Source organism: Nerophis ophidion, unplaced genomic scaffold (assembly GCF_033978795.1).
Source record: "Nerophis ophidion isolate RoL-2023_Sa unplaced genomic scaffold, RoL_Noph_v1.0 HiC_scaffold_67, whole genome shotgun sequence".
Classification (NCBI taxonomy): domain Eukaryota; kingdom Metazoa; phylum Chordata; class Actinopteri; order Syngnathiformes; family Syngnathidae; genus Nerophis; species Nerophis ophidion.
In genome coordinates, this window is record NW_026906989.1 from 100710 (window position 1) to 121015 (window position 20306).

Consider the following 20306-nt stretch of genomic DNA (forward strand, 5'->3'; position numbering starts at 1 on the left):
CCTGATACAGAAGTACATGTCCAACTTCTTCCTTAACGTAAATGACGGCCATAACCACAACACCAGGGGGAGCTCCACAAACCACGTTAAACCCAGATTCCGATCTAACAAAGGTCTTAACTCGTTCTCTTTCTATGCCACATCAGTGTGGAATGCACTCCCAACAGGTGTAAAAGTAAGTGCATCTCTATATTCCTTCAAAAGCGCTCTAAAACAACACCTCCAGGCAACTTCAACCCTTTCCTAATACCCTCCTCCATTTACATCCCATCTCCCCGGATTATAAATAACCTAATGTAAATAATCAAATGTACTTCTAATGTATATACTTGTTCTTATGCTATGTGAACTCACTATGTTCTCTGCTGGCTGTACATATCCTACTAAATAAGACCTACACTGTTTCAATGTCCACATTTCTCTGTTGATGCAATTGTTGATGACTGAAGTACTGATATCAACCAAAGCTCCTCATCCCACCCCCGGATTGTAAATAATGTAAATAATTCAATGTATATACTATGATGATTAACCTGTGTGATGACTGTATTATGCTGATAGTATATATTTGTACCATGAATTGATTAACATGGACCCCAACTTAAACAAGTTGAAAAACTTATTGGGGTGTTACCATTTAGTGGTCAATTGTACGGAATATGTACTGTACTGTGCAATCTACTAATAAAAGTATCAATCAATCAATCAAAGATTAGCGTGCCTTTATTAACTGGGTGCTTACGGCCCGTTAGCGCCGGTACTTTGTGGTTACTGCTGTTCCTCACGCATGACTGTCCTTTTCGTCTCACTTGCTAAACCCTCCTGTTTTTGCTCGTGCATCTTACAGGTTTGCCTGTTTATCCAGCGCCGACTAACGCTTTCAGTTTATAATTTTGTGTTTCTGTTTTACTTCATTCTTGAAGTATGTTTCCTAGCTTCGTCTAGAGATTTATTTTTGTACTTTGCTCTTTTATTTTTTATCTTATCTGTCAGTATTATTCCCAGTCTTTACTAGCGCTTTTGGTTTAGTTTTGGTATTTATCTTAGTAGTTTTTATGGTGTGTTTTTGTGCTCCACCATCGCTTTATGTTTTTGTGGCTACATCCTCCTTGCGCCCAGAATAAAAGAATACATTTTGTCTACAAACAATATGTCTCTGCATCCTTGGGTTCCATCTAATTCAGCTCCTAACAGTATTGCTCTGCTGAATAAATGAATCACTATAGCTGCCAATATGGAAGATTATTTATATATTTAAGAAGATATCATTTCCTAAACAGGTAGCAAAATGACACCACAAAAAGTGAACTAGCAGCAGGACTCAGTTAGTATTTTATTAATTTAAAAATGAATTAACTATAAAGAGTAACATGAGAGTGGATTTTTCACAAGAGTTCACCAAAAACTGGAAATTGGGAATGCTAGTTACAATCATTTCGTTATTTTTAAGATGCAGAAGAACGAGGTGGCACCGTGCAGTGAAAAAAGGGATATTTATTGATAAAAGAACAAAAACCCAGAGCAACTTTTCTATGAAGAAAACAAAACAAACTGCTGAAATCCAGCAAAACGCTCACAGAAAATCAGCAAAAAAAGAAAAAAAAACTAACCAAAGTAATATTAACAATAATAACGATAATAATAAAAAAAATGAAAGAATATGAACAGTTAGTAAATAAATAAATAGAAAAAACTATGTACATATAGGGAGTCATCTTTAAAAAAAAAATAACAGTTTAATCACGAATTGGAAAAAATAAAATCAGGCTTATGTGGCGTGACATAATCAACCCAGTATTTCCAGTATGAAGTACATTTCTCTAGTTTATCATTTTGATAAAGCTGTTATCTCCTGTGTTTTATAAATGTCCTTTGTGATTTCCATCCATTTCTTCAAAGTTGGGCTCTCCTGTAATATCCATTTCCTGGTAATGCTCTTTTTACAAGCCACTAGTAGGATATTCATGAAGTATTTCTCTTTTTTCAGCCAATCCTGAGGTGCGATGTGTGAAAAACAGAATGTTACTTTCAAGGGGTGATTTGAAAATATCCTGTAGAGCTTGGTGTATCTCTTTCCAATAGTCCTTTATGGCAGAGCAGTCCCAGAAAACATGCTAGTGGTTTGCCTTTAGATTCCCACAATTTGTCCAACAGGCAGGGGAGTTGTTATCATACTGAGACTTCTGAGAAGGTGGAATAAAACTTTCCCAGCCAAACTCTCCACTTGGGTGAGCTGCTACAAGTCCATTGATATCTCCTTTTTATTGTCCATTCTTCCTCAGATGTAGTTATCCCTCCTTCCTTCTCCCATTTTGTTTTAACATATAAAGTTGAATATGATTTCTTATACAAGCATGAAACACTTCTATCAATAGTTTCTGAATTGTAAACTTTTGTAAACAGTTCAATTAAACATATGCTGGTCTTTGTTACATTTTCACCTTCATATTAACAAATAGAAGTTTTGTTTTTTTAATAAATGTGTCAAATTTGTCACTGACAGTTTAGTTATGTTTTTTCCTCTGTGTTTGTTTTTATTTCCTGTAAGCGCTCTTATTTTGGTTCAGTTTCCTGCTTGTCTCTCTGAGAGCTGTTTCCCCTCAGATGCGGCTGATTGGCACCTGGCCACACCTGGACTGTCAATAGGCCGGTTGCTATTTAGACCTGCTTTGCCCTCCAGTCAAGGCTAGAGTAGTGTTGTTGTACTGGAAACTAATTTACAAACACAACTTCATCACACACAATACTCCACTATGGAATTGTTCTTATATTAAAATGAGAAACAAATCCATCTTTGTACAGCAATGGTTTGAAAAAGGCATTTGGTCACTGATGCACTTATTGAGTGAGAAAAGTATTTTATGAATTGAAGATTTCATTAACTATAACCTGCAAATAAAAATAATTACTAAAAATAAAAGGCTTTTGTAAAAAACATTCTAATTACAGCATACCATCTTTTGTAATTATTTACTATTTCTTCAATAGTATATTAAAAAAAATAGAACTTGAAAGTTTCCATTCTTCCAAAGGCAAAGGGGTTCATTTTGGAAAAAAAACAACCCCGGAATTGACCACTTAAAATCATTTTTAGGATATTGAATTGCAATTGAAGACAACACTTGTTCGTTCTGTGATTGGGAAACAAAATAAACTGTTTATTTTATGAATGTATGCAAAGTAAATCTATGTAGGATGATGTACAATATTGGCTTTTGCCTAAAAAGACAAACTTTGATTGATATTGATATTGTTTTGGGGATGTTAAAAAGAAAAACAACCATAAAAATGTTTAAAACACAATAATAGGAGTTTTTGTTTTATCCACGAATGTAAGTTTGAAAAACAAAGCCATCCTTCCACAAACAATTCAGCCATTTTCTCTCACTTTTATATTGCATAAAGGTCTGGGGACATACATATGAAACAATCACAACACAATCATCATATTACAAAAGACAGTAATTCCATCCATCCATTTTCTTTGCGGGGGGCGCTGGCGCCTATCTCAGCTACAATCGGGCGGAAGGCAGGGTACACCCTGGACAAGTCGCCACCTCATCACAGGGCCAACACAGATAGACAGACAACATTCACACTCACATTCACACACTAGGGACCATTTAGTGTTGCCAATCAACCTATCCCCAGGTGCATGTTTTTGGAAGTGGGAGGAAGCCGGAGTACCCGGAGGGAACCCACGCAGTCACGGGGAGAACATGCAAACTCCACACAGAAAGATCCCGAGCCTGGATTTGAACCCAGGACTGCAGGAACTTCGTATTGTGAGGCAGACGCACTAACCCCTCTGCCACCGTGAAGCCCCATGTGATTCTACCATGTTGGCAAAATACAAACACACAATATATTGACATATATAACACATAAAACATGGAATTAGAAGTGAACAGTACCCATCCCTACCAGCAAGTGTTGTTGTACTGGAAACTAATTTACAAACACAACTTCATCACACACAATACTCCACTATGGAATTGTTCTTATATTAAAATGAGAAACAAATCCATCTTTGAACAGCAATGGTTTGAAAAAGGCATTTGGTCACTGATGCACTTATTGACTGATAAAGTATTTTATTATTTGAAGATTTCATTAAGTATGACCTGCAAACAGACACAATATTTTAAGCAATTATAAAGGCTTTTGTTCAAAATATTGTAATTCCAGTAAATATATATATATATATTTTTTTTTTAATTATTTACCATTTCTTCTTTATTGTATTTTCTCCGGAACAAAAAAATAAAACTCATAATTTGAAAGTTTCCATTCTTCCAAACGCCAAGGAGTTAATTTAAGGAAAAAATTTAAAATATTTTTTAAGATGTTGTTTTGCAATTGAAGACAACACTTGTTCGTTCTGTGATAGGGAAACAAATTAAACGTTTTTTTTTCATGAATGTATGCAAAATAAAGCTCTGTGAGATGATGTACAATATTGGCTTTTGCCTGACATTCCAAACTTTGATTGATATTGTTTTGGGGATGTTAAAAAAGGTAAAGAATGTTTAAAACACAATAGTGGGGATTTTTTTTTAACCCACAAATGTATGTTAGTAAAAACAAAACATCCTTCCACAGACAACTCAGCCATTTTCTCTCACTTTTTATTGCATAAACGAACAAGTACATACATATTAAGTTAAAGTATAAAAAAATCACAACACAATCATCATATTACAAAAGAGAGTAGTAAAGATGATTAATAAAATGGATTACAGAGACCCAACAAATGATTCATAAAGTCACACATTTTAAAATTGTATAAAAGACAACTGTTTAAATGATGTATAAAGTAAATAATAATATGCTTCCTGAAGTGGTCCAGAAGATGTTTCAGATGTGAACCAGTACATATGTATATCATATAAAGGTGATAATCTATGGGATTATCAACAATTACAAGTACAAATAAGTAATACTTTTATATTTCCAACTATCTAATCTATAAATGTAGAAGCATATTAAAAAGATTGTTGGACAAACAACAATGTCACACATGTTATATGTGCTGATGTTGTTAGAAAGTCAAAATGAAAGTCTGGACAGTTTATTTCAAATCCTGCAGTTTCATTTGCTGCTGCTGTTCTCACCAGCACACTTGTGTTTCTTACACTGCTACTTAGAAGACAATCTTTCACCACACACACTGCAACTCAACACTTTCTCTCCTGGGTGTGTTCTCATGTGTGCTACAAGGGTTGATCGGTCACAAAAGTTTCTGTTGCATATTCAACAGGAATGTGATTTTTCACCAGTGTGTGTTCTCATGTGTACTTTCATATTTTGACTTTGTGTAAAATCTTTACCACAGGTTGAACAGGAAAAAGATTTTTCACCAGTGTGTGTTCTCATGTGTACTTTCAAATGTTGACTTTGTGTAAAACTTTTACCACAGGTTGAACAAGAAAAAGCTTTTTCACCAGTGTGTATTCTCATGTGTACTTTCAAATGTTGACTTCTTGTAAAACCTTTACCACAGATTGAACAGGGAAAAGTTTTTTCACCAGTGTGTGTTCTCATGTGTAATTTCACATTCTGACTTTCTGTAAAACCTTTACCACAGATTGAACAAGAAAAAGGTTTTTCACTAGTGTGTGTTCTCATGTGTGTTTTCACATCTGTACTATTTGTAAAACCTTTACCACAGGTCGAACAGGAAAAAGGTTTTTCTCCAGTGTGTGTTCTCATGTGTCTTTTCAAATTATTACTTTCTGTAAAACCTTTACCACAGATTGAACAAGAAAAAGGTTTTTCACCAGTGTGTGTTCTCATGTGTACTTTCAAATGTTGACTTCTTGTAAAACCTTTACCACAGATTGAACAGGGAAAAGTTTTTTCACTAGTGTGTGTTCTCATGTGTGTTTTCACATCTGTACTATTTGTAAAACCTTTACCACAGGTCGAACAGGAAAAAGGTTTTTCTCCAGTGTGTGTTTTCATGTGTACTTTCAAATTTTGACGTTGTGTAAAACCTTTACCACAGGTTGAACAAGAAAAAGGTTTTTCACCAGTGTGTGTTCTCATGTGTACTTTCAAATTCTGACGTTGTGTAAAACCTTTACTACAGAGTGAACAAGAAAAAGGTTTTTCTCCAGTGTGTGATCTTATGTGTACTTTCAGACTACAATGGTATTTAAAGGTTTTGTGACAGTGAGAACATGTGAAGTGAGTGTTGTCAGTGTGACATGTCTTATCATCTTTAGAGTCTTCATCATCAGTGTCAGGAGAGTGTGACGTTGTGTCCTCACTATCTGATAGTGGAGCTAAGAGCTTGTCTGCTTGTGATCCTCCACAGTGGTCTCCATCAGCTTCTGTTGTCATGTGTTGTGTTGAGCTGCTGCTTGGAGGCTCCCCCCCTCCCCTCTCCTCACTTTCACCTTTCACCTCATCATCTTCACTCTTCACAGGGACACCAGTCACTGGGAACTCCTCCAACCATTTAGGCTGACTGATGCCCTCTTCCTCCTCTTCCTCTTTAATGTGCGGCGGCTCTTGGTCCTCCTCTTCCTCTTTAATGTGCGGCGTATCTTGGTCCTCCTCTTCCTCTTTAATGTGCGGCGGCTCTTGGTCCTCCTCTTCCTCTTTAATGTGCGGCGTATCTTGGTCTTCCTCTTCCTGTTTAATGTGAGGGGTCAGTGGGTCCTCCTCTTTATTTTTGATGTGTAAGTTCAGTGGGTCCTCCACTTGCCCTTTAATGTGAAGGGTCAGTTTAACATTATGGGTCTGTGGCGTCTCAACTTCCTCTTTAATGTGGGGGGGCTGTGGTTCCTCTTCCTGCTCACGAAAAAGATGTTCTTCGACATCTACGGGACGGGAGAAAACAAACTTTCTTGATAAAAGTCCAGCTTTGCTCAGTCACATGAGACATTGTCCTGCACCAACATATGATCTCACAATCTCATCAGTTTCCCCTCACAGCAGTCAGGGTACTTCCAGCTGACACATGAAGAAGACCTTCAGGGGAATGCCTTCCCAGGCTAACATCCAATCCACCTTATTCATATAAAAACATCCTCAAATTAATTCCTGCAATCCATACTAGTGTGCTGTTCTCCCTCTGAATAAGTCATACACACACAGGAAATAATGTACCACATGGCAGCCTCCACGCAGTAGTACTAGTGATGAGCTCCCCCTGCTGGTGGACAATAATTACTGTCATTTTCACATTCATCTTTAGAGACATGTCACACTAAAAATAGCATGAGCATAGTCAACATCCATCCATCCATTTTCTACTGTACTGTTCGAGGTCAAACATGTTGTCCAAAAAAGATGACATCTGTTTTGCTTTCATTTAGATAGTGTCACCACAGTTAAACTGGGAAGAAGTAATCAGATTACTGACTACTCCTTCAAAAGATAACTTGTTTACCTTATTAATAACAGTAATATTGAATTAATTTAGTGTGTTTCTAGACACTCAAATTGCGTTACAGTGAGAACTGAGAAGACATCATTCATGCAGTCCACACATTCAATGTGGTAAGCTACATTTAATTATTATAATAATATTAAGTAGATGAAGAAATTCCTGAAAGAATTGTGTTTGAATTCTCCAATGCTGAAGCTGAACTGAAAGGTTGACAGAATGTAGTATGAATATAAGAATAGTTTGAATGTTGAAGAGTTTGAATCTCAGGAAAACTGGGATTTTTTTAAGTTCTCAAACCAACATGCTTTTTTTGTCCTGACTGTATCATGTTGTATGCATCCATGTGTGATGTATCATGTTGTATGCATGCATGTGTGATGTATCATGTTGTATGCATGTATGTGTGATGTATCATGTTGTATGTGTGATGTATCATGTTGTATGCATGCATGTGTGATGTATCATGTTGTATGCATGCATGTGTGATGTATCATGTTGTATGCATGCATGTGTGATGTATCATGTTGTATGCATGCATGTGTGATGTATCATGTTGTATGTGTGATGTATCATGTTGTATGCATGCATGTGTGATGTATCATGTTGTATGCATGCATGTGTGATGTATCATGTTGTATGCATGCATGTGTGATGTATCATGTTGTATGCATGCATGTGTGATGTATCATGTTGTATGCATGCATGTGTGATGTATCATGTTGTATGCACGCATGTGTGATGTATCATGTTGTATGTGTGATGTATCATGTTGTATGCATGCATGTGTGATGTATCATGTTGTATGCATGCATGTGTGACGTATCATGTTGTATGCATGTATGTGTGATGTATCATGTTGTATGCATGCATGTGTGATGTATCATGTTGTATGCATGCATGTGTGATGTATCATGTTGTATGCATGCATGTGTGATGTATCATGTTGTATGCATGCAAGTGTGATGTATCATGTTGTATGTGTGATGTATCATGTTGTATGCATGCATGTGTGATGTATCATGTTGTATGTATGCATGTGTGATGTATCATGTTGTATACATGTATGTGTGATGTATCATGTTGTATGCATGCAAGTGTGATGTATCATGTTGTATGCATGCATGTGTGATGTATCATGTTGTATGCATGCATGTGTGATGTATCATGTTGTATGTGTGATGCATCATGTTGTATGTATGCATGTGTGATGTATCATGTTGTATGCATGCATGTGTGATGTATCATGTTGTATGCATGTATGTGTGATGTATCATGTTGTATGCATGCAAGTGTGATGTATCATGTTGTATGCATGCATGTGTGATGTATCATGTTGTATGCATACATGTGTGATGTATCATGTTGTATGCATGCAAGTGTGATGTATCATGTTGTATGTGTGATGTATCATGTTGTATGCATGCATGTGTGATGTATCATGTTGTATGTATGCATGTGTGATGTATCATGTTGTATACATGCATGTGTGATGTATCATGTTGTATACATGCATGTGTGATGTATCATGTTGTATGCATGCATGTGTGATGTATCATGTTGTATGCATCCATGTGTGATGTATCATGTTGTATGCATGCATGTGTGATGTATCATGTTGTATGCATGCAAGTGTGATGTATCATGTTGTATGCATGCATGTGTGATGTATCATGTTGTATGCATGCATGTGTGATGTATCATGTTGTATGCATGCAAGTGTGATGTATCATGTTGTATGTGTGATGTATCATGTTGTATGCATGCATGTGTGATGTATCATGTTGTATGCATGCATGTGTGATGTATCATGTTGTATGCATGCATGTGTGATGTATCATGTTGTATGCATGCAAGTGTGATGTATCATGTTGTATGCATGCATGTGTGATGTATCATGTTGTATGCATGCATGTGTGATGTATCATGTTGTATGCATGCAAGTGTGATGTATCATGTTGTATGTGTGATGTATCATGTTGTATGCATGCATGTGTGATGTATCATGTTGTATGCATGCATGTGTGATGTATCATGTTGTATGCATGCATGTGTGATGTATCATGTTGTATACATGCATGTGTGATGTATCATGTTGTATGTGTGATGTATCATGTTGTATGCATGTATGTGTGATGTATCATGTTGTATGCATGTATGTGTGATGTATCATGTTGTATGCATGTATGTGTGATGTATCATGTTGTATGCATGCATGTGTGATGTATCATGTTGTATGCATGCATGTGTGATGTATCATGTTGTATGCATGCAAGTGTGATGTATCATGTTGTATGCATGCATGTGTGATGTATCATGTTGTATGCATGCATGTGTGATGTATCATGTTGTATGCATGCATGTGTGATGTATCATGTTGTACACATGCATGTGTGATGTATCATGTTGTATACATGCATGTGTGATGTATCATGTTGTATGCATGTATGTGTGATGTATCATGTTGTATGCATGTATGTGTGATGTATCATGTTGTATGCATGCATGTGTGATGTATCATGTTGTATGCATGCATGTGTGATGTATCATGTTGTATGCATGCATGTGTGATGTATCATGTTGTATGCATGCATGTGTGATGTATCATGTTGTATGCATGCATGTGTGATGTATCATGTTGTATGCATGCATGTGTGATGTATCATGTTGTATGCAAGCATGTGTGATGTATCATGTTGTATGCATGAATGTGTGATGTATCATGTTGTATGTGTGATGTATCATGTTGTATATATGCATGTGTGATGTATAATGTTGTATACATGCATGTGTGATGTATCATGTTGTATGTGTGATGTATCATGTTGTATGCATGCATGTGTGATGTATCATGTTGTATACATGCATGTGTTATGTATCATGTTGTATGCTTCCATGTGTGATGTATCATGTTGTATTCTTGCATGTGTGATGTATCATGTTGTATACATGCATGTGTGATGTATCATGTTGTATGTGTGATGTATCATGTTGTATGCATGCATGTGTGATGTATCATGTTGTATGCATGCATGTGTGATGTATCATGTTGTATGCATGCATGTGTGATGTATCATGTTGTATGCACGCATGTGTGATGTATCATGTTGTATGTGTGATGTATCATGTTGTATGCATGCATGTGTGATGTATCATGTTGTATGCATGCATGTGTGACGTATCATGTTGTATGCATGTATGTGTGATGTATCATGTTGTATGCATGCATGTGTGATGTATCATGTTGTATGCATGCATGTGTGATGTATCATGTTGTATGCATGCATGTGTGATGTATCATGTTGTATGCATGCAAGTGTGATGTATCATGTTGTATGTGTGATGTATCATGTTGTATGCATGCATGTGTGATGTATCATGTTGTATGTATGCATGTGTGATGTATCATGTTGTATACATGTATGTGTGATGTATCATGTTGTATGCATGCAAGTGTGATGTATCATGTTGTATGCATGCATGTGTGATGTATCATGTTGTATGCATGCATGTGTGATGTATCATGTTGTATGTGTGATGTATCATGTTGTATGTATGCATGTGTGATGTATCATGTTGTATGCATGCATGTGTGATGTATCATGTTGTATGCATGTATGTGTGATGTATCATGTTGTATGCATGCAAGTGTGATGTATCATGTTGTATGCATGCATGTGTGATGTATCATGTTGTATGCATACATGTGTGATGTATCATGTTGTATGCATGCAAGTGTGATGTATCATGTTGTATGTGTGATGTATCATGTTGTATGCATGCATGTGTGATGTATCATGTTGTATGTATGCATGTGTGATGTATCATGTTGTATACATGCATGTGTGATGTATCATGTTGTATACATGCATGTGTGATGTATCATGTTGTATGCATGCATGTGTGATGTATCATGTTGTATGCATCCATGTGTGATGTATCATGTTGTATGCATGCATGTGTGATGTATCATGTTGTATGCATGCAAGTGTGATGTATCATGTTGTATGCATGCATGTGTGATGTATCATGTTGTATGCATGCATGTGTGATGTATCATGTTGTATGCATGCAAGTGTGATGTATCATGTTGTATGTGTGATGTATCATGTTGTATGCATGCATGTGTGATGTATCATGTTGTATGCATGCATGTGTGATGTATCATGTTGTATGCATGCATGTGTGATGTATCATGTTGTATACATGCATGTGTGATGTATCATGTTGTATGCATGCATGTGTGATGTATCATGTTGTATGCATCCATGTGTGATGTATCATGTTGTATGCATGCATGTGTGATGTATCATGTTGTATGCATGCAAGTGTGATGTATCATGTTGTATGCATGCATGTGTGATGTATCATGTTGTATGCATGCATGTGTGATGTATCATGTTGTATGCATGCAAGTGTGATGTATCATGTTGTATGTGTGATGTATCATGTTGTATGCATGCATGTGTGATGTATCATGTTGTATGCATGCATGTGTGATGTATCATGTTGTATGCATGCATGTGTGATGTATCATGTTGTATACATGCATGTGTGATGTATCATGTTGTATGTGTGATGTATCATGTTGTATGCATGTATGTGTGATGTATCATGTTGTATGCATGTATGTGTGATGTATCATGTTGTATGCATGTATGTGTGATGTATCATGTTGTATGCATGCATGTGTGATGTATCATGTTGTATGCATGCATGTGTGATGTATCATGTTGTATGCATGCAAGTGTGATGTATCATGTTGTATGCATGCATGTGTGATGTATCATGTTGTATGCATGCATGTGTGATGTATCATGTTGTATGCATGCATGTGTGATGTATCGGGTTGTACACATGCATGTGTGATGTATCATGTTGTATACATGCATGTGTGATGTATCATGTTGTATGCATGTATGTGTGATGTATCATGTTGTATGCATGTATGTGTGATGTATCATGTTGTATGCATGCATGTGTGATGTATCATGTTGTATGCATGCATGTGTGATGTATCATGTTGTATGCATGCATGTGTGATGTATCATGTTGTATGCATGCATGTGTGATGTATCATGTTGTATGCATGCATGTGTGATGTATCATGTTGTATGCATGCAAGTGTGATGTATCATGTTGTATGCATGCATGTGTGATGTATCATGTTGTATGCATGCATGTGTGATGTATCATGTTGTATGCATGCAAGTGTGATGTATCATGTTGTATGTGTGATGTATCATGTTGTATGCATGCATGTGTGATGTATCATGTTGTATGCATGCATGTGTGATGTATCATGTTGTATGCATGCATGTGTGATGTATCATGTTGTATACATGCATGTGTGATGTATCATGTTGTATGCATGCAAGTGTGATGTATCATGTTGTATGCATCCATGTGTGATGTATCATGTTGTATGCATGCATGTGTGATGTATCATGTTGTATGCATGCAAGTGTGATGTATCATGTTGTATGCATGCATGTGTGATGTATCATGTTGTATGCATGCATGTGTGATGTATCATGTTGTATGCATGCAAGTGTGATGTATCATGTTGTATGTGTGATGTATCATGTTGTATGCATGCATGTGTGATGTATCATGTTGTATGCATGCATGTGTGATGTATCATGTTGTATGCATGCATGTGTGATGTATCATGTTGTATACATGCATGTGTGATGTATCATGTTGTATGTGTGATGTATCATGTTGTATGCATGTATGTGTGATGTATCATGTTGTATGCATGTATGTGTGATGTATCATGTTGTATGCATGTATGTGTGATGTATCATGTTGTATGCATGCATGTGTGATGTATCATGTTGTATGCATGCATGTGTGATGTATCATGTTGTATGCATGCAAGTGTGATGTATCATGTTGTATGCATGCATGTGTGATGTATCATGTTGTATGCATGCATGTGTGATGTATCATGTTGTATGCATGCATGTGTGATGTATCATGTTGTACACATGCATGTGTGATGTATCATGTTGTATACATGCATGTGTGATGTATCATGTTGTATGCATGTATGTGTGATGTATCATGTTGTATGCATGCATGTGTGATGTATCATGTTGTATGCATGCATGTGTGATGTATCATGTTGTATGCATGCATGTGTGATGTATCATGTTGTATGCAAGCATGTGTGATGTATCATGTTGTATGCATGAATGTGTGATGTATCATGTTGTATGTGTGATGTATCATGTTGTATATATGCATGTGTGATGTATAATGTTGTATACATGCATGTGTGATGTATCATGTTGTATGTGTGATGTATCATGTTGTATTCTTGCATGTGTGATGTATCATGTTGTATACATGCATGTGTGATGTATCATGTTGTATGTGTGATGTATCATGTTGTATGCATGCATGTGTGATGTATCATGTTGTATGCATGCATGTGTGATGTATCATGTTGTATGCATGCATGTGTGATGTATCATGTTGTATGCATGCATGTGTGATGTATCATGTTGTATGCATGCATGTGTGATGTATCATGTTGTATGCACGCATGTGTGATGTATCATGTTGTATGTGTGATGTATCATGTTGTATGCATGCATGTGTGATGTATCATGTTGTATGCATGCATGTGTGACGTATCATGTTGTATGCATGTATGTGTGATGTATCATGTTGTATGCATGCATGTGTGATGTATCATGTTGTATGCATGCATGTGTGATGTATCATGTTGTATGCATGCATGTGTGATGTATCATGTTGTATGCATGCAAGTGTGATGTATCATGTTGTATGTGTGATGTATCATGTTGTATGCATGCATGTGTGATGTATCATGTTGTATGTATGCATGTGTGATGTATCATGTTGTATACATGTATGTGTGATGTATCATGTTGTATGCATGCAAGTGTGATGTATCATGTTGTATGCATGCATGTGTGATGTATCATGTTGTATGCATGCATGTGTGATGTATCATGTTGTATGTGTGATGTATCATGTTGTATGTATGCATGTGTGATGTATCATGTTGTATGCATGCATGTGTGATGTATCATGTTGTATGCATGTATGTGTGATGTATCATGTTGTATGCATGCAAGTGTGATGTATCATGTTGTATGCATGCATGTGTGATGTATCATGTTGTATGCATACATGTGTGATGTATCATGTTGTATGCATGCAAGTGTGATGTATCATGTTGTATGTGTGATGTATCATGTTGTATGCATGCATGTGTGATGTATCATGTTGTATGTATGCATGTGTGATGTATCATGTTGTATACATGCATGTGTGATGTATCATGTTGTATACATGCATGTGTGATGTATCATGTTGTATGCATGCATGTGTGATGTATCATGTTGTATGCATCCATGTGTGATGTATCATGTTGTATGCATGCATGTGTGATGTATCATGTTGTATGCATGCAAGTGTGATGTATCATGTTGTATGCATGCATGTGTGATGTATCATGTTGTATGCATGCATGTGTGATGTATCATGTTGTATGCATGCAAGTGTGATGTATCATGTTGTATGTGTGATGTATCATGTTGTATGCATGCATGTGTGATGTATCATGTTGTATGCATGCATGTGTGATGTATCATGTTGTATGCATGCATGTGTGATGTATCATGTTGTATACATGCATGTGTGATGTATCATGTTGTATGCATGCATGTGTGATGTATCATGTTGTATGCATCCATGTGTGATGTATCATGTTGTATGCATGCATGTGTGATGTATCATGTTGTATGCATGCAAGTGTGATGTATCATGTTGTATGCATGCATGTGTGATGTATCATGTTGTATGCATGCATGTGTGATGTATCATGTTGTATGCATGCAAGTGTGATGTATCATGTTGTATGTGTGATGTATCATGTTGTATGCATGCATGTGTGATGTATCATGTTGTATGCATGCATGTGTGATGTATCATGTTGTATGCATGCATGTGTGATGTATCATGTTGTATACATGCATGTGTGATGTATCATGTTGTATGTGTGATGTATCATGTTGTATGCATGTATGTGTGATGTATCATGTTGTATGCATGTATGTGTGATGTATCATGTTGTATGCATGCATGTGTGATGTATCATGTTGTATGCATGCATGTGTGATGTATCATGTTGTATGCATGCAAGTGTGATGTATCATGTTGTATGCATGCATGTGTGATGTATCATGTTGTATGCATGCATGTGTGATGTATCATGTTGTATGCATGCATGTGTGATGTATCGGGTTGTACACATGCATGTGTGATGTATCATGTTGTATACATGCATGTGTGATGTATCATGTTGTATGCATGTATGTGTGATGTATCATGTTGTATGCATGTATGTGTGATGTATCATGTTGTATGCATGCATGTGTGATGTATCATGTTGTATGCATGCATGTGTGATGTATCATGTTGTATGCATGCATGTGTGATGTATCATGTTGTATGCATGCATGTGTGATGTATCATGTTGTATGCATGCATGTGTGATGTATCATGTTGTATGCATGCAAGTGTGATGTATCATGTTGTATGCATGCATGTGTGATGTATCATGTTGTATGCATGCATGTGTGATGTATCATGTTGTATGCATGCAAGTGTGATGTATCATGTTGTATGTGTGATGTATCATGTTGTATGCATGCATGTGTGATGTATCATGTTGTATGCATGCATGTGTGATGTATCATGTTGTATGCATGCATGTGTGATGTATCATGTTGTATACATGCATGTGTGATGTATCATGTTGTATGCATGCAAGTGTGATGTATCATGTTGTATGCATCCATGTGTGATGTATCATGTTGTATGCATGCATGTGTGATGTATCATGTTGTATGCATGCAAGTGTGATGTATCATGTTGTATGCATGCATGTGTGATGTATCATGTTGTATGCATGCATGTGTGATGTATCATGTTGTATGCATGCAAGTGTGATGTATCATGTTGTATGTGTGATGTATCATGTTGTATGCATGCATGTGTGATGTATCATGTTGTATGCATGCATGTGTGATGTATCATGTTGTATGCATGCATGTGTGATGTATCATGTTGTAAACATGCATGTGTGATGTATCATGTTGTATGTGTGATGTATCATGTTGTATGCATGTATGTGTGATGTATCATGTTGTATGCATGTATGTGTGATGTATCATGTTGTATGCATGTATGTGTGATGTATCATGTTGTATGCATGCATGTGTGATGTATCATGTTGTATGCATGCATGTGTGATGTATCATGTTGTATGCATGCAAGTGTGATGTATCATGTTGTATGCATGCATGTGTGATGTATCATGTTGTATGCATGCATGTGTGATGTATCATGTTGTATGCATGCATGTGTGATGTATCATGTTGTACACATGCATGTGTGATGTATCATGTTGTATACATGCATGTGTGATGTATCATGTTGTATGCATGTATGTGTGATGTATCATGTTGTATGCATGTATGTGTGATGTATCATGTTGTATGCATGCATGTGTGATGTATCATGTTGTATGCATGCATGTGTGATGTATCATGTTGTATGCATGCATGTGTGATGTATCATGTTGTATGCATGCATGTGTGATGTATCATGTTGTATGCATGCATGTGTGATGTATCATGTTGTATGCAAGCATGTGTGATGTATCATGTTGTATGCATGAATGTGTGATGTATCATGTTGTATGTGTGATGTATCATGTTGTATATATGCATGTGTGATGTATAATGTTGTATACATGCATGTGTGATGTATCATGTTGTATGTGTGATGTATCATGTTGTATGCATGCATGTGTGATGTATCATGTTGTATACATGCATGTGTTATGTATCATGTTGTATGCTTCCATGTGTGATGTATCATGTTGTATTCTTGCATGTGTGATGTATCATGTTGTATACATGCATGTGTGATGTATCATGTTGTATGCATGCATGTGTGATGTATCATGTTGTATACATGCATGTGTTATGTATCATGTTGTATGCTTCCATGTGTGATGTATCATGTTCTATTCTTGCATGTGTGATGTATCATGTTGTATGCATGCATGTGTGATGTATCATGTTGTATGCATGCATGTGTGATGTATCATGTTGTATACATGCATGTGTGATGTATCATGTTGTATGCATGCAAGTGTGATGTATCATGTTGTATGCATCCATGTGTGATGTATCATGTTGTATGCATGCATGTGTGATGTATCATGTTGTATGCATGCAAGTGTGATGTATCATGTTGTATGCATGCATGTGTGATGTATCATGTTGTATGCATGCATGTGTGATGTATCATGTTGTATGCATGCAAGTGTGATGTATCATGTTGTATGTGTGATGTATCATGTTGTATGCATGCATGTGTGATGTATCATGTTGTATGCATGCATGTGTGATGTATCATGTTGTATGCATGCATGTGTGATGTATCATGTTGTATACATGCATGTGTGATGTATCATGTTGTATGTGTGATGTATCATGTTGTATGCATGTATGTGTGATGTATCATGTTGTATGCATGTATGTGTGATGTATCATGTTGTATGCATGTATGTGTGATGTATCATGTTGTATGCATGCATGTGTGATGTATCATGTTGTATGCATGCATGTGTGATGTATCATGTTGTATGCATGCAAGTGTGATGTATCATGTTGTATGCATGCATGTGTGATGTATCATGTTGTATGCATGCATGTGTGATGTATCATGTTGTATGCATGCATGTGTGATGTATCATGTTGTACACATGCATGTGTGATGTATCATGTTGTATACATGCATGTGTGATTTATCATGTTGTATGCATGTATGTGTGATGTATCATGTTGTATGCATGTATGTGTGATGTATCATGTTGTATGCATGCATGTGTGATGTATCATGTTGTATGCATGCATGTGTGATGTATCATGTTGTATGCATGCATGTGTGATGTATCATGTTGTATGCATGCATGTGTGATGTATCATGTTGTATGCATGCATGTGTGATGTATCATGTTGTATGCAAGCATGTGTGATGTATCATGTTGTATGCATGAATGTGTGATGTATCATGTTGTATGTGTGATGTATCATGTTGTATATATGCATGTGTGATGTATAATGTTGTATACATGCATGTGTGATGTATCATGTTGTATGTGTGATGTATCATGTTGTATGCATGCATGTGTGATGTATCATGTTGTATACATGCATGTGTTATGTATCATGTTGTATGCTTCCATGTGTGATGTATCATGTTGTATTCTTGCATGTGTGATGTATCATGTTGTATACATGCATGTGTGATGTATCATGTTGTATGCATGCATGTGTGATGTATCATGTTGTATACATGCATGTGTTATGTATCATGTTGTATGCTTCCATGTGTGATGTATCATGTTCTATTCTTGCATGTGTGATGTATCATGTTGTATGCATGCATGTGTGATGTATCATGTTGTATGCTTGCATGTGTGATGTATCATGTTGTATGTGTGATGTATCATGTTGTATGCATGCATGTGTGATGTATCATGTTGTATACATGCATGTGTGATGTATCATGTTGTATGCATGCATGTGTGATGTATCATGTTGTATGCAAGCATGTGTGATGTATCATGTTGTATACATGCATGTGTGATGTATCATGTTGTATGTGTGATGTATCATGTTGTATGCATGCATGTGTGATGTATCATGTTGTATACATGCATGTGTTATGTATCATGTTGTATGCTTCCATGTGTGATGTATCATGTTGTATTCTTGCATGTGTGATGTATCATGTTGTATGTGTGATGTATCATGTTGTATGTGTGATGTATCATGTTGTATGCATACATGTGTGATGTATCATGTTGTATACATGCATGTGTTATGTATCATGTTGTATACATGCATGTGTTATGTATCATGTTGTATGCATGCATGTGTGATGTATCATGTTCTATTCTTGCATGTGTGATGTATCATGTTGTATGCATGCATGTGTGATGTATCATGTTGTATGCTTGCATGTGTGATGTATCATGCTGTATGTGTGATGTATCATGTTGTATGCATGCATGTGTGATGTATCATGTTGTATACATGCATGTGTGATGTATCATGTTGTATGCATGCATGTGTGATGTATCATGTTGTATGCAAGCATGTGTGATGTATCATGTTGTATACATGCATGTGTGATGTATCATGTTGTATGCATGCATGTGTGATGTATCATGTTGTATACATGCATGTGTTATGTATCATGTTGTATGCTTCCATGTGTGATGTATCATGTTGTATTCTTGCATGTGTGATGTATCATGTTGTATGTGTGATGTATCATGTTGTATGTGTGATGTATCATGTTGTATGCATACATGTGTGATGTATCATGTTGTATACATGCATGTGTTATGTATCATGTTGTATGCTTCCATGTGTGATGTATAATGTTGTATACATGCATGTGTGATGTATCATGTTGTATACATGCATGTGTGATGTATCATGTTGTATGCAAGCATGTGTGATGTATCATGTTGTATACATGCATGTGTTATGTATCATGTTGTATGCTTCCATGTGTGATGTATCATGTTGTATTCTTGCATGTGTGATGTATCATGTTGTATGCATGCATGTGTGATGTATCATGTTGTATGCTTGCATGTGTGATGTATCATGTTGTATGTGTGATGTATCATGTTGTATGCATGCATGTGTGATGTATCATGTTGTATGTATGCATGTGTGATGTATCATGTTGTATGCATGCATGTGTGATGTATCATGTTGTATGCATGCATGTGTGATCTATCATGTTGTATGCATGCATGTGTGATGTATCATGTTGTATG

The 20306-nt window shown here is 36.4% G+C and overlaps 1 protein-coding gene across 2 annotated transcripts in view; it reads right to left on the reverse strand.

The window, feature by feature from the left end:
• The window catches only part of LOC133547134 (oocyte zinc finger protein XlCOF22-like), a 48833-nt gene that overhangs the window by 8607 nt on the left and 19920 nt on the right, over positions 1–20306 (reverse strand). Inside the window, exon 3 of one of the 2 annotated variants that reach the window (XM_061892957.1) lies at positions 1952–6827. The exons of the other annotated variant lie outside the window; for it this stretch is intronic. Coding sequence (XP_061748941.1) covers positions 5254–6827 — 1574 coding nt within the window. The 3' untranslated portion in view covers positions 1952–5253. Of the gene's footprint in view, positions 1–1951; positions 6828–20306 lie in introns of those variants that run through there. 2 annotated transcript variants of the gene reach the window in all.